Source organism: Denticeps clupeoides, chromosome 5 (assembly GCF_900700375.1).
Source record: "Denticeps clupeoides chromosome 5, fDenClu1.1, whole genome shotgun sequence".
Lineage (NCBI taxonomy): Eukaryota > Metazoa > Chordata > Actinopteri > Clupeiformes > Denticipitidae > Denticeps > Denticeps clupeoides.
The window spans coordinates 27802963-27818435 of NC_041711.1; the positions used below are offsets into that span (position 1 = coordinate 27802963).

Here is a 15473-nt window from a genome sequence, read left to right on the forward strand (position 1 = left end):
TAAAAATATATCTCAGTCTCCTCAACTAATCAAAACATTATAATAACATTGTAATATCTATTATCATTGGATGGTATTACAAGTTATATGTCTTAACCTCCCCAAACAAGCAAACTCCAGGCATCAGCGGCTATGAAACCTGGAAAAAAGAAAGGTGGAGGACCTGCCCTCCGTAACTGGTTAACGCCAGTTTTAATGAATGGCCATGGTATCTATAGTGTGCATTTTTAAATGTTGCAGTTTCTAATGGCATAAATAATAAAATCAAGGGCCGGATTTCTGTAGAAAGGGTTAGTAAAACGATTCGGTTTTCTTCCACACAGTGTCGCGCTTTAACGCAGCCAGGTACTTTTTTTTGTCTACACACTCGGTCTCTACGCGTGTTGTTGAAAGCTGCGATCTCATTGGTTGTCCGATCTGTCAGTCACAGGTTAGATCACACACTTCCGGGTCCTAAGAAGTTCCTTGTTTTTCTTTTCCCCACCAGGAAATAAACGTTTGTTTTAGAAAAATGCATTCAGGTGTATTTTTAGCGGGGTCGCTTTAACTAAAATCGACTACTTTTCCATCTCAGTAAAGAGCCCAGCCACTGGGGACAGATGTGACCGTGCGTTTGTTGGTGTCGGTCCCAAGCCCGGTTAAATAGGAAGAGTTGCTTCAGGAAGGGAATCCGCTCTAAAACGTTGTCGCTGGGATCCGCTGTGGGCGTCTTCCATACACGCACTCTAAACGCGATTTCTGGGACCGGAGGAGGGGCGTGTGGCGCGGCCGAGGAGAGTGGCCGATCTGCAAATCATCTGGAACAACGTGTTTACAGAGCTGCTGTAAATCTGCGTTTATGCGCCTACTGTGTTGTGTAGACTCTTATTTCGTGCTTTTAGGAGTCCTCAGTTTTGATGATGCATGCAATTTTATTTTTGATTTTGAAATACATATATGAATGATCCAAATGGAAGAAAAATTAAATCCCACGTGAATATGTCATCGTAAAGAGAGAAGTGTCACAGTTTCAGTTTCGCTTGGTACCCGATGGAAAGTCCGGACTTTTTTTTAGTAACGAGACTTCGACGGAGAGCGTCGGTTCATCAGCTTTTTCTCGGACGTTTTATTATTGCGGCCGGTGCGAATCTTGCAGCTCAGTGCAACAGTAAGTTTCGCGGCGTTTCGTGTGGTGCTTCTAACTTTAATTATTCACCAATTACCTGATCAAGTGTTACACTCGAGCAGTGTGACCTATCGTCATTTCTAACACCGACATAGCACCAAATATTACAAATAAACCCGTTTTGTGCGCCTTACACTAGAAAGTGAAAGTAAAACAACCCAAGACATTTTCTGTTGTTGGCTTTCATTCATTTCGTTTTTTGCTCCACAGTCGAGGCTGCAGGTCGTGTCGGGACGTGGCGGGATGCGGAAGATGTCGTCCTTGTCGTCCCTCCTGCTCTGCCTGGCCGTGGACGTGGTTGTGGCGCAGGTGGTGGGCGTGGCCCAGCTGTCCCCACGCCTGACCTCTCACCCCTTCCTAGCCCTCTGGGGTGGTGGGATCCTCAGGGCCTGTGTCCTCCACCTCCTCATCTTCACCTCTCCAGGCAGCCCGCAGTGGATGAAGAGCCACGAGGGGAGGCAGACTGTGGGAGTCCTCAGCTTCCTCTCCCCGGTCTACATAACCCTCCTCTGGGCCACAGGACAGTCTGCCGTGGAGCTTCTTTGGGGGTGGCACTCATGGCAGGGGGTGTGTGTTTATGTAGTTTTCCACTAAGTGCTGAGGACTTGAGGAATGATAACGAGTGATGGAATAACTTGTGGTTGGTGTGTAGTTGCTGCAGGGTTATGCGGTGGTAGCTGTGGCGCTCCTGTTCTGGAAACGGTACATGCCATCTCTCCTGGCGGAAAAATGGCAAGTGCCGGCCCAAAAGAACGGGGCTTCTCTGAAGAGGCTGCTGGGCTACATGAAGCCATACACAAAGCACTTTGTAGCCGTCGTCTGCTTTGTTACCATTTCATCGCTGGGTAGGTCACCTTTCATCACCTCTACACACCTCTACAAAGTGGTAAACTTCCACGCTTACGGGCTGTAGTCGTCGTAATTCCCCCGGTTCGCAGATATCCTGGCTCTGGGTCATATCAAGAGTGTGTTGAAGTGAAAGTGAAAGTTGATTGAACCAAAAGAACCACGCAGTTCAACACAGTTCACGCCCTGTGACCCCTTAATCCGTATCATTTACATTTACATTTACAGCATTTATCAGACGCCCTTATCCAGAGCGACTTACAATCAGTAGTTACAGGGACAGTCTCCCTGGAGCAACTTAGGGTTAAGTGTCTTGCTCAGGGACACAATGGTAGTAAGTGGGATTCGAACCCGGGTCTTCTGGTTCATAGGCGAGTGTCTTACCCACTAGGCTACTACCACCCTCTATCAGGAGTTCATCCTGGGACGTTGCGCGTGGGGTGGGACTCAAACGATACCGATGCTGCCGATGTAATCATTTCAGGTGAGATGGCGATTCCTCACTACACCGGCAAAATGACAGACTGGATAATGAATGAAGACGAGCCTGAAGCGTTCACCTACGCCATCACGGTCATGTCTGTCATCACTGTCATGAGGTGAGAGCGCACGTACCTGAACATACGTACGTAATACATAATGTCCACAACAGTTAATAGAGTCCAAGTATAACTGCTGCCCCCCTTTCCTTCTTCTGCTCACAGCGCTGTGTGCGAGTTTGTGTGTGACCTCATTTACAATGTCACCATGAGCAAAATACACATGTACATCCAGGGCCACGTCTTCCAGTCTGTGCTGAAGCAAGAGATTGGTTTCTTTGACGTGTCCCACACAGGTAAAGCAGTATGCTCACCAGGATAATACAAGCAGAGGGAATGATAGAATGTGAATTTTATTAAAATAAGATGAGCTGATCCGTTCCTGAGTGATGTTGAAAGCCAACTTATGTATGTTCATGTATCAAGCAGTGTTTTGGGTTTAGAGATGTTGCTAGGTAACTGGAACATACATTTGTCCCCTTGTTATTTGTCATGCAAGGTGTGCTTTACATTCAATAAGATATTGCCAATCTGGTATCCTAAAACCTGTCATGGATCAGTGTTATAAGATGATCCTTCATTAGTCCCACAAGTGGGAAATGTACAATCGTCACACTGAACATTTTCAGGCAGCTGGCACTCGTTTGTTCTCCAGGTGACATTGTGTCACGCATCACCACGGACACAAACACCATGAGTGAGTCCCTGAGTGAGAAGTTGAGCTTGCTCATGTGGTACTTCATGCGGGTCGTTTTCCTCTTTGGCTTCATGGTAAATCTGTCCTGGAAGCTGTCCCTCTTCACTGCACTGGGGCTGCCTGTCATCTGGGTTGTTCCGGAACTCTCTGGCCAGTTCTATCAGGTAACCCTTATTGCTTGTATTTTTCGAATGAAGCGGGACATTGGAAGTGTTTGGCATGTTGGGACTTTATTCAATGCATATCTGTCTTGTCGTGTGACTAGTGATGTAACGCTTGTCTCCTAGTCACTGTCGAAGAAGGTCCAAGAATCACTTGCTAAGGCTAATGATGTTGCCATGGAGACCTTTTCATCAATGAAGACTGTGCGCAGTTTTGCAAATGAGGACGGTGAGACAAAGCGGTACGAGAAGCGGCTAGAGGAGACATACTCTCTCAACAAAGAAGAAGCAGCAGCCTACGCTGCCTCCACATGGACCAACAGTGTAAGTTCATCACAACCAATATAACATTTTTACAAAAAATGCAAACAATACTGAGTTCACAAGCAGATTTGATGGTATACCTGTCATTTTAACACAAGTAGGTGCTCTGATGACATAAAAATGCAAACTGAATGTCTATACCCTGTGGTATAGATAAATGAGTGTCATCGTCTTAAATGCTTCCTTCTAGCTGTCCAGCCTGGCTCTGAAAGTTAGTATCCTCTACTACGGTGGGCGCTTGGTAACCGGTGGTACCGTTAGCAGTGGAGATCTGGTGTCCTTTGTGCTGTACGAGCTCCAGTTCTCCAGTGCAGTGGAGGTATGGAACCATGAAGTTATAAGTAAAGCTCATATTGACCATAGAATGTTGTGTGAAGGCTGGCGTCATTCGTTTTTGTTCTAGAATGTTTCTTAAAGTCTAATCTTACGACACAAAATTTCAGATCTAAATCATCTCATTAGAAGCATGTGAAGTAATATTTACTACTGAATCAGACATCAGAATCCCTGTTGCTGTGGTATAGAAAGAGAAGCATGCAGAGAGCTGCAATGGCTGCACTTTTGCTGCAATCCCTGAGTAAAATTTTAAACGAACTTAACAAACTTAACTTAAACAGTTTCATTGCGCTGCTTCAGACATTTTTTGCTGTTCTTACTACATGCAGGTCTTGATGTCTTACTACCCCCATGTGAAGAAGGCTATTGGTGCCTCAGAGAAGATCTTTGAATATGTGGACAGAGAGCCTCGGGTTCCTCCTGAGGGATCTTTGGCTCCTCAGGAGATTAAGGGGCATGTCCACTTCAGGAATATAAGTTTTGCTTATGCGAAGAGGTCAGACACACTTGTGCTAAAGGCAAGTGTACTGAAGGTTTTATGAAACAAAGCCGCAATGTGACGTAACAGAGTTGTAAGACTGTTGATGCTTTCTGTCCACTTATACATGCTGCAGTTACAGAGAAAGATCTTTCTCTCTGCAGGGTGTGTCTCTGGAGCTGAAGCCTGGTCAGATGACCGCAGTAGTAGGCCCATCTGGCGGTGGGAAGTCCACCTTGGTGAACCTGCTTGAGAGGTTTTACCAACCTAAAGAAGGTGACATCCTTTTAGACGGAGAATCATTGCAGAGCTACAAGATCCAGTATTTACATGACAAGGTTCTGTCACTTTCCTGTGTGATAAGTTTTTTTTTTTCATTTGTTTTAAAAGTGTATACTATTCCAAAAATAGGAATATCATAAAAAATATGCAGGTCGGGGGGTGGCAGACCACTACAGAACACAGACTCACACCATTCACTCACACACCTATGGAGACATCAGTCACCATTTCACATAGTTTACATGGACAGCAGGAGGAAACCAGAGAATCCGGAGGAAACCAGCCCCACCACGGGGAGAGCACACACACACACACACACACACACACACACACACACACACACACACACACACACACACACACACACAAGGGATTAAAGAGGAGATTAAATTGCAAAGACTTTTTAGATGTGTATTTATATGTGCTTTTGGTCATAAGGTTATTGTTGTTGCTATAATGCTATTGCAATGTAACAAATATGTCCTAACTCAGATTAGCGTGGTGAGCCAGGAGCCAAAGCTCTTCGCCCGCTCTTTGAAGGACAACATCAAATATGGGAAAGAGGATGCAACCAATGAGGAGGTATACAGGGCAGCCAAACTGGCCAGCGCTCACAAGTTCATCAGTCAGCTGCCTGATGGTTATGAAACAGGTATGTTCCAGAAATCACAAGGCCAGGGCCTGATATCTGATGGATCCTGCTGAAAATTTGACTGGGCTTTTACAGACGCTGGGTCCAAAGGAGACAAGGTTTCTGGGGGGCAGAAGCAACGTATCGCCATAGCTAGAGCCCTCATTCGACACCCCAAAATCCTTGTGTTAGACGACGCCACTAGTTCCCTGGACACAGAGACTGAATTCCAGGTCAGAAGATTTGTCATGGTCTGGGCTTAGCATTATCAGAAAATCTGGTCTGGGATATTTGCTGTACTGTGTTCACGTCTTCATATAGGTGCATCAGGCTCTGGACAACCTGAGGAAGACTGAAAAATGCTCTGTGCTGCTGATTGCTCATCGGCTGAGCGCAGTGAAACAGGCCGACCACATCATCTTCCTCCAAGAGGGAGAGATAAAGGAAGAGGGCACCCACGACGAGCTGGTGCAGAAAGATGGACTCTACGCAGAGCTGGTGCGGAAGCAGAACATGCCCTTTCAACGCAACACCGGGGTCGACAATGAGGAGCGGTCATCTGAGATTACTGGGGTGAATTAAGAGGCCGTAAGACATCGTACTTTGAAACCGGGCATTACTTTTGGTCTGTATTGCACAGATTCATATTTCACATTAGGTGTTTCTCAACTGGGTGTTTATAGAACGTTTATCATTTACCTGTTTTAATGCTGATATATTCATATTTATATTTTTCAGTTCTGTATAGCTTTTTAACTTGTTGTGAATTTAAGACTAAATATCTTGTATAATCTTTAAATATATCTATTAAAAGGATTTATGAATACTAAGAAATGCTCTTTAAATTATGTCTATGTAATCAACTGATGAACTTCGCAGTGAATTAGCGTGATTGCGGTGACAATCACAAATTTGTCACTTGAGCCCAGATATTCAGATTCATCATATTGTCCAAGCAGATTTGTTCTCCACCCATCTCTCATTTTCAATAAATGTAGAATTGTATCACCCGCTTGAATTTTTCTTTTCTTATCTGGCCTCCCTTGAATGTAAAGGGTTTTGCTTTCTGAGAACTGTAATCCATTGGATGCTGCATACGTGTCCTTGTTTGATATCTGAAGTTGTATTGAATTTCTTCTTTCCATAAATACCAGAGCCAGGGTCAGATTGTCATAGTTTTGAATTTGACACCATGGTCAACGTGAACCAGGGTAAAAAAAAAAATCTAGATTATTTCATGAAACAAAACAATAACTTGTTATTTTTACAGCCAATTTCAATGAAACCACAGTTGATTTAACATGCCTAGTGATGTGGACGCAGCATCCAGTCAAGTGAAGTGAAACAAGCTGCTGGCTCCACCAAGAAACACAATTGCTTTGGAAAGATAATATCCAAGACTGCTAAAATGATTTAAAACTTAACAAATCTGAATATAAACCTGTCAAAACTCATAAAATATACACGTTGCAGTGTAAACTGTTATTTCTTCATACATACCAAATGTTCAGCAATAAGAATTGTAGACTTCCTCTCCGACCTGACTTAAAAATGAGAAATGAAAGAAATGGGAAAGCATATCTGAGCTATGTCCTAACACAGATGGTGAAGCCTACTAATACGCAAATGACTTCATCAGCGCTCCATGAATCATGAGCTGAGGCTGCATTCGACAGGGACAGTCGGAAGCCGTTCAGCATCAGTTTCACTTAGTTTTGCCTAATGAGCTCCAGGGACACGGTGAATGGGCACTGCGCCTCGCATCATTACAACATTCTTCTCTGGGATCTGTACAATCGCTGCAAAAAACTATTATTGGGGAAGAACTTGGAATTGTGTCTCATTGTGAAGCACAGCAAGCACAGTCCTCTGCTTTTAACCATCACCGTTTGTGAGCAGCCATGAAACGGTGCTTTGCTCAGTGTCACCACTTATAAAACATGCAAGCAATGGGTTCTTTCACATGCGTGTGTCAAAAGCGCCCTGCTCTTTCCAGATACCAAAATAGACAATACATGCGTATAAGGAACAAATCTCTTTAATGTGTACAGCTCAGAGATAATGCTTTGTAGCCACAGCAAGGGGTTGGTACAGTATTGACTCGTAAGCTCAGCGATGTTGAGAAAAAAACGTGAAGAACGGATTAGAAGCCAAAGAAAACTTTGGGGCGGTGGGCAGGGTCAACCCACAACTGGCCACATGAGCAACACTCTACTATGTCACATGCATTTGAAATGGGTTCTGCAGGTTTCGTTGTTAATGTGCACCTCTGCGAGCAAGATCTCTCCTGAGTTTAACGAAGTATTCACATCTCCTTTAAGATATAGATTTTTTTTTTTTTTTAAATGTTTAATACCAACAACGTTCAACAGGCCACTATTTAGGCCCATTTGTGATAAGTAGGATATAATTTGTTTTACGGAGAGAAAAGGCTGGACAATAAAACAGTCAAATATGCCCCTTCATACTGCTGCGTAGCAGAAGAGTTCAAGTGTTATTCTCCTGTAGTCTTCATACCATTAAAAACGCACACATCTCACCACATCATGCTGAGGCGAAATTGCTCAGCCCTGTTGTACGTGCATATTGCAGGGGTCTATTTAAAAAAAAAAACAAAAAAAAAAAAAACCTAGCGCTACAACAGGGAGAGGTTTTCCCCACCCTAAAATATTTGAAAACTAAGGGAGGATGCCACTACTCTGTGAGTGTCACATCAGTTAACCACGGATGTAAAAGGATGGCTAATAACCACAAAGTGGTCAACTGAAACTATTAAAGAAAAATGGAGAGGAAAAAAAAAAAAAGCTGAAGTGTCTATATGGATGTACAAAACAAAACTAATATCCATTTATGCACCACATCCTGCAGATGCTACTTTAAAGCTTATTACAACTGATCCCATAACCACAGTCTCTCCTTAAAGTCTCCCACTATGGGCTGCTTCTGTAAAATGCTTCTTTATAAAAGAAAAAAGTATAATAATATCTGTACAATTTACACAGAAATGTGAGACAGTAACAAATCACACATTGGGAGCATCCAAAGGCCATATCTGCTTTTGTCTTCCTCAAAGCAGACAGATAGAAGCAGGGTTGAATGGAGGAACGAAGGAAATTATTCCTCTGTTTTTCCCCCAAGCTGCTCTCAGCAACCTCTGGTCCCTGAGATGTTCCTGTCTTTTACAGCCCTTAGCCATGACCTATCAGTCAGAGTCACTGGTGTCTGAAGAGGAGGAGGAGGATGATGACGATGAAGAAGAAGAATCAGAGCTGGAGCTGCTGGCGCTAAGACGAGACGTCACAGGATGAGATTCACTGCTGGGCTGTTCTACTGGTGAACAGATAAAAGGAGAAACAACCCACATTACACCATCAAGAGGGCGAAAATCATGAGCAGTCTAGACAGAACGCACTCTGTGACTCCATTCACACAACGGCTCTAATAAATATATACAAATTATTGAATGAAGCTCCAAACCCAGTCCTCCAGCACACCATTTACATTTTACATTTAGGGCCTTATCCAGAGCGACTTACAACGTGCTTAAGTTACCATCGGTGAAGAGATCAATTCCGGTTCACTAGGACCCCAACTATGAATACATCTATTTTATTCACTCTGTTGTAGATTCTGTACACAAAGTTCGACAACAAGAAAATTACAATTTAATCTAAATATTCTTTAAAGAGGAAGGAACATACTCACGCATTGCCACAACACGAATGGCTACAGAGGTCATAAAAACATTGTGGATGTGAGAGCAACAGCGTCATTCGGCATATAAGCCGCTACTTTTCCCCCACTGCAGATAATTTACACATTTTTATGGGCTAACTAGCTTCCTAACCTTGTTGAAAGAGACCAATGGAATTACTGAACAGGTCAGAGTGCAACGGATGAATGAAACGGATTTGGCAAACTCACTCACACTTAATTCTTCAGATAAGCCAGTTAAAAAGCAAATCAGTACGGCTGTCAAAAAAGAAAATAGAGGTGCTGCATGGAATAGTGATCAATAACTTTTGCTTTTCCTGTATTTTCGCTGAGAAAATGTGATTGAGTAATTGCATACCTTCAGGCTATTCTATTCTAATACAACTTTAGTACAGTTAAAAGAATGGTTGTGATGTAGTGGTGGATATTACCAGCATTTATATAAAAAAAAAAAAAAAAAACGTTTCCTGTAAAATCTCATGTTTAAACTGGGACAGTTGCGACTTATTTTTCTTTTATGAGTAGGTGCAGCCTATATAGGTGTGCTCTACGGTCTGGAAATTACGCTTTGTACTTAGTCCCAAATTGTTTATGGCAAAATTCTCACCCTTGGACTTGGGGGGTTTCTTGCCAGAGTTGAGCTGGCCGCTGACATCCTGCAGCCTCCTCTCCAGCTCTCGTTTCTTCTCCAGAGCAATTTCCTCTTTTGACTTCCCACCACTAGTCTTTTTCACCACTGCGAATACAAACATTTCTCAAGTTGTTTCATTGTCTAAACTAACTTTTATTTTTTTCCCCAATTACATGAACACATTCACCGCCAGGGAAGTTACCATTGGGATTCCGTGGTTTCTTTCTCAGACATGCCATGACATAGTGCTCCAGGTCACGCAGTGTGGATGGCTTGAGCGTCTCAAAGTCGATCTCAATTTCTTCCGGATTGGTGTTACGCAGCGAGGGCTCGCGGGATTGGATGATGTGGACAACGCGACCCAGCTTCTCTCCCGGCAGCTTGTTGATGTCCAGGCTGAGCTGCCGCTTCTCGTCGTAGCTCATGGGGCTGCCGCCCTCCTCCTCCTCTTCAGAGTCGTAATGCGGCAGCATAGAGGGGGCAGCAGCGGCATGTCCCACGTGCGATTTCTTGGAGTTCCTGCCATACAGATGGGGGGGAGAAAGACCACATGAAAACCCCTCATCACTCGAATTCTAAATGGACAGGAGGCAGGAAGGAGGAAGTTTCCGTCATCACGGTTCACCTGTTGCTCTTGCTGCTCTTTTTGGCAGCTGCCTTCTTGCCCTGAGAGGAAGGAGCTGCTCGGCTCGACTTGGCCTTGGGGAGACTGGCCGGATTCTCGCCGTCCTCCAGCGCGCCTCTCCGGCTCACTTTTCGCTTGTCGCTCTTATTCCTCTTCTTCTTGTCTTTCTTCTTCTCCCGTTTTTTCTTGGGCTTCATGATGGGTTGCGACAGGGCGGCCAGCTGCTCGTGTACGGCTCTGAGCTGTGGGTGGGAGCACATTATTACACAGCGGTCAATGATTCATAACTGTGGAAATCATACGCCTGATGTTAATGAAAATACCAAGATGTGCGTGTGAAATTTACTCTACAGGCAGCAGGGTACCTGTGTGCAGACTTGGTCCTGAAGCTGGGCCAGTCGTTGAGCTCGCTCCTCCTCACTGTCAGAACTTGGGCTGCCCTCACTTTCACTCTCACTGCTAGGCTCACTCTCAGACGAGGACGACGACGAGGAAGATGACGACGAGGAAGAGGTGGTGGAGGAGGAGTGCCTGCCCAGCAACCCCATTGCCCGGCCAACAGAGACAGGAACCATGTCCTCCTCAAGAACTTCGTCAGGCATCTTGGCAAAGCGGAACTCAAAGACATCCTGAGGATGGGACCACAGGAGAAGGATGCTGTTCACACAGCAGCGCAATACAAAAATCCTCAACGAGTTCACGAAAAGCTCCAATCTGGCAGAGCAATTTAATAAACGTCGAGTACCTGAAGCTTGCGGGCCATGCCTACCACTTCATGGTCAGGAGGGTTGTACTTGTAGCAGTTGGAGAACATGAGTCTGACGTCAGCAGCAAACTGCTGAGAGTCGTTATACTCCCTCTCATCCATCTTTCTCTGGAAGGGAGGGAGGGCTTTAATTACAACCATGACACCCACACTACGAGCATTTTCAGCGCATTACAAGCAATTATACGGAGCAAATTACAGATGAGGACTAACATTCAAGCTCAGCATGACTGCGGTGCTTCTCAATTAAAAGTGTGAGAACATAAAATGTACATAGACGTTTCAGATAAGCGCACATTTTGAGTTAACTGAAGACAAGAAATGTTCTGTTTTCGGGTTTTATCTCGTTATCAACTGGGAACTAGTAGGCGGGTGCAGACCTACATGACACTCAGTTATCTCAGTACATTTACGGCATTTACCAGACGCCCTTATCCAGAGCGACTTACAATCAGTAGTTACAGGGACAGTTTCCCCCTGGAAAGGTTAAGCATCTTGCTCAGGGACACAATGGTAGTAAGTGGGATTCGAACCCGGTTCTTCTGGTTCATAGGCGAGTGTGTTATCCACTAGGCTACTACCACCTATTATCAATACAGCAATATACCACAATATTGTACGTGGTGATATTCTATTGATACAGGCACATCAAATGTCCATATTTTTTTTATGCAAATTTAGTCAACCTAGTGGTGCTATTTTCTTTTGTAACAGAGAAGAGAACCAGCCATACAGTTTGACTGTAAATCCCCTCTCCCACTGTATGGCACCGTACAGCTGGGTGCTCAGAATTACTCAGCATTTCAGGCACCTCAATGTTTGAAATCTCAAAACATGACAGACGAATCTCAGTATCTTGTACTTCATCTCAGTTTTAACATTTTCAGTGAACTATGGCAGTATGTGCAGCATCCCAATATATTGTGATAAAATTTTATAATGATACGTATCGTATTGGGAGATCCTTGCTAGAAATTGATTCAGGGCATCACGGGGAACCAGCGCCATGAATATCTGGGTGATGTGCCCAATGAGGTTGTGTCATGTAATCAGATTGAGAACCAACGAATTTCTCTCATTTTTAAACACTTGTTAAACCGTATGCTTTAGATCAGATTCCAGACTCTTCATACCTTGATGGTACTTAGGTCCATTGGGTGCTTGATAATGTCGTGGTAGTCATGAATTCCAAGCGCGGAGGCGTTGACAGGCTTGTAGAAGGGCCAGGCATAGGCAGTGTACTTCTTTGAGCGCAGCTCTTTGAGAATTCCACTGCAGTAGCGCAGCTGCGGGCCGAGCTTCCCGCGGCGAGACAGCTGGGTCTGTCGCACGGAGTCCGGCAGATCTTTCCTGGGCGGCTTGATGGGCCTGCCGCTCTCCCGCCGACGGGCCAGGATCTTACCCGGCAGCACGGGCTCCAGGCCGGCCTGGCAATCCACAGAGATGGGCATGAGGGAGAGCTGCCCATCCATACCCAGTCCTCTGCCCTTACCCATTCCGCCCATTGCAGCCGTGGCCGAGACTGCCATTGGATATGGCACGGTGGTGGGGGTGGTGGTGTCCGCCTTACGCTTCACACCCTTCTTCTGTGGAAGGGAAATAAAGAGATTTTTCTAATGACAGGAGAACTCTAGGCCAAACAATAAAAGAAGAAAATTAAAATTTGTCTTATTTAAAAAAAAAAAAAAAAAAGGCAGTGGTTCCTTCAAAATGTCAAAGTGAAGACACCCTTTGGGTTAATTTGGTCAGAAGACAAACTCTGACACAGCAAAGCAGTCACCTTGGCAGTGAGCTGGGGCAGTACAAGCATGCCAGGGCCCCCGAGAACGGTTGGAGGCGGCAGGCTCTTGGTTGGCATCGTCTGCGGCGGAGGTGTATAGTAGCGCGAGTCGGCCATGTCGGGTGAGGAGGACGAGTAAGCAGACTGAGACACAGCTGGCACCTGCTGAGCTGAACTTAATCCACCTGGAAATGAACGGCAGGGACCCCACGTGAGGCGCACATTTCTGATTCTGGCGAGTACCACGCAAATCTATTTACGCTCCACAAGCAATTTACTTTTGCTCTTGCGGCCTTTCGAGCTTTTGGATGATCTGCTGCGGGGCGCTGGAGGGGGCAATTCCATCTCCTCATCTGGCATTTGAGACACCTTTTGCAGGAAAACCTTCTCCAGAGTCTCAGCCATCATCACAATGTCATCTGTCGGCTGCAAACAGAGACAAGCAAAGTCGGCAAAAAGGAGGCAGAAGTAAAAAAGCTGGCTTTGCTGACGCATGCCTACCTTGTTGTAGATGTAGCAGTTGGTGAACATTGTGTTAAAGTCCATTATGCATTCGCTAGCGTTTCGATAGAAGTTGTTCTCCAGCCTTTTCCTGATTGTGCCCAAGTCCATTGGCTGTGTGATTATTTTATGGTAGTCCTGTCCAAAAAAAAAATTTAAAAGAACTAAAATGCAAATTTTGCTTCATTTGCAAATGAAACGTGGACGCGACGGTCACCCACCGGCAGGTTGAGCCGCACGGCATCCACAGGCTCATGGAAGGGCCAAGCAAAGTGGTGGCGCCACAGTGCCTTCACCATGACCTTCTGGAGGAACTGCAGCTGATTGGTCATGCGGCCCTGCCGGCTTGGGTCTCTGACAGGGGGTTGGTAGGGCAGAGTCGGCCCAGGGGTGGGCGGTGCATTAAGCAAAGCTGGACTCTCAAAGCCCTCGAACAGGAGCGAGGGCTTACGAATGCGCTTCCCTGAGCTGGACACGCTCATCTCCAGGCCACCAACGGGAGACAGGCCTGTTCCCAGGGAGCAGCTACAGATAATGAAAAACCCAGAATTTGTACTGTAGGAATAATAATGGAATTCTAGCACATTAGGGTGCAGTGGTGGCCTAGCGGTTAAGGAAGCGGCCCCAGTAATCAGAAGGTTGCCGGTTCGAATCTGGACCCACCAAGGTGCCACGTCCCCACACTGCTCCCCTGTCATGGCTGCCCACTGCTCACCAAGGGAGATGGGTTAAATGCAGTGGACCGTGTGCTCAGCATCACATTGACAATCCCTTCACTTTCACATGGCCGGAAAACGTCTAATACACAAGCCAAGTCACATCGCTAGACATTAACATATCTGAGGCTAAAAATGGTTAAATACAAGCATACGTGGGTGGCAGCAGACTCGTAACGCCGAGTCGTGTCGCGAACCGGTCGTCACATGGACGGAGTGTTTGTAAACACGAACGTGAACGCGCCACCGGACGCGCGGGCAGCGGCTGCGTCACCACGGTTACAACCGATGCAGCGTCACGCGTAAACGCGACGCGACGGCAACGCGCCAATTAACAGCGGAGGACGACGCGCGGCCCCGCATCCCGGGAACGTCGCCGCCGCCGCCACAGTCGCCATGCCGACGGGAGGAAAATGGCGGCAACGTAGTTTGGACGGGCGGGCCAGCCTGGTTTTCCACCCGGGGCCGAACAACGTTTTTTTTTTATGGGATTAAAGGAAACAAAACAGGCCGTTCCGCGGCGACTTCCACGCAGACGCCGAGATTTTTACAAAGAGATTCGATTTCTTGCCACGCGCTACGAAAACACGCGTAATCGGAGGCGAGCGCGGAAAGCCTTCCGAGCGATACCTGTCCAGAGGCGAAGTGACCGCCGCCTCCATCGGGATGGATTCGGATTGACAACTTAACCCGAATTCCCAGCAACGTTCGTCGCCGCAGTTCACTGCCAGCTCATTCCTTCCCGGCGCGCCGTGACTAACTACGCGTCACTTCCGGTGGGACAATTATCAAGCGTTCGGTGGTGGGCGGGGCCTCATCTGCCGCCACCAACTTCCAAAATGTAATTGGTTTATTTTGCTGTCTGTCATCGTGTCCGCATCGTGTCCCACTAGGAAAGCGTCATTTGCGGTGGACGTTACAATTAAATTTAGAAAGAAAGAAAGTGAAGTGATTGTCACGCGTGATACACAGCAGCACAGCACATGGTGCACACAGTGAAATTTGTCCTCTGCATTTAACCCATCACCCTGAGTGAGCAGTGGGCGGCCATGACAGGCGTCCGGGGAGCAGTGTGTGGGGACGGTGCTTTGCTCAGTGGCACCTCAGTGGTACCTTGGCGGATTGGGATTCGAACCAGCAACCTTCTGATTACAACCTTCCTTAACCACTAGGCCACCACTGCGGCATTTGGCAGATGCCCTTTTCCAGAGCGAACTACAACGTGCTTTTAGGTGGCCATCAGTGAAAGTAACCAGTTGTGGTTCACTAGGACCCCAACTA

General features: G+C 46.1%; 2 protein-coding genes across 4 annotated transcripts; one reads left to right on the forward strand and one right to left on the reverse strand.

The window, feature by feature from the left end:
- The first annotated feature begins 740 nt into the window (after positions 1 to 740).
- On the forward strand, positions 741 to 6464 carry tap1 (transporter 1, ATP-binding cassette, sub-family B (MDR/TAP)). Its single transcript, XM_028979181.1, has 13 exons — positions 741 to 1147; positions 1376 to 1732; positions 1818 to 2010; positions 2496 to 2610; positions 2716 to 2846; positions 3206 to 3411; positions 3535 to 3732; positions 3923 to 4051; positions 4398 to 4586; positions 4711 to 4884; positions 5321 to 5480; positions 5556 to 5692; positions 5781 to 6464. The coding sequence occupies exons 2-13, from the start codon at positions 1409 to 1411 to the stop codon at positions 6039 to 6041; spliced, it is 2217 nt and encodes a 738-aa protein (XP_028835014.1). The 5' UTR covers positions 741 to 1147; positions 1376 to 1408; the 3' UTR covers positions 6042 to 6464.
- A 1015-nt stretch (positions 6465 to 7479) lies between these two features.
- On the reverse strand, positions 7480 to 14939 carry brd2b (bromodomain containing 2b). Of its 3 annotated transcripts, none has more exons than XM_028979328.1 (12): positions 14823 to 14939; positions 13698 to 14001; positions 13477 to 13614; positions 13254 to 13401; positions 12976 to 13160; positions 12329 to 12781; positions 11175 to 11303; positions 10795 to 11058; positions 10430 to 10671; positions 10007 to 10323; positions 9781 to 9909; positions 7480 to 8786 (listed from the first exon to the last, which is right to left on the reverse strand). In XM_028979328.1, the coding sequence occupies exons 1-12, from the start codon at positions 14852 to 14854 to the stop codon at positions 8662 to 8664; spliced, it is 2466 nt and encodes an 821-aa protein (XP_028835161.1). In that variant the 5' UTR covers positions 14855 to 14939; the 3' UTR covers positions 7480 to 8661. The 3 variants fall into 3 exon arrangements, with proteins under 3 accessions (XP_028835161.1, XP_028835160.1, XP_028835159.1); XM_028979327.1 differs by having other exon boundaries at positions 7480 to 8789; XM_028979326.1 differs by having other exon boundaries at positions 7480 to 8789; positions 13254 to 13614.
- Between the last annotated feature and the right edge of the window lie 534 nt (positions 14940 to 15473).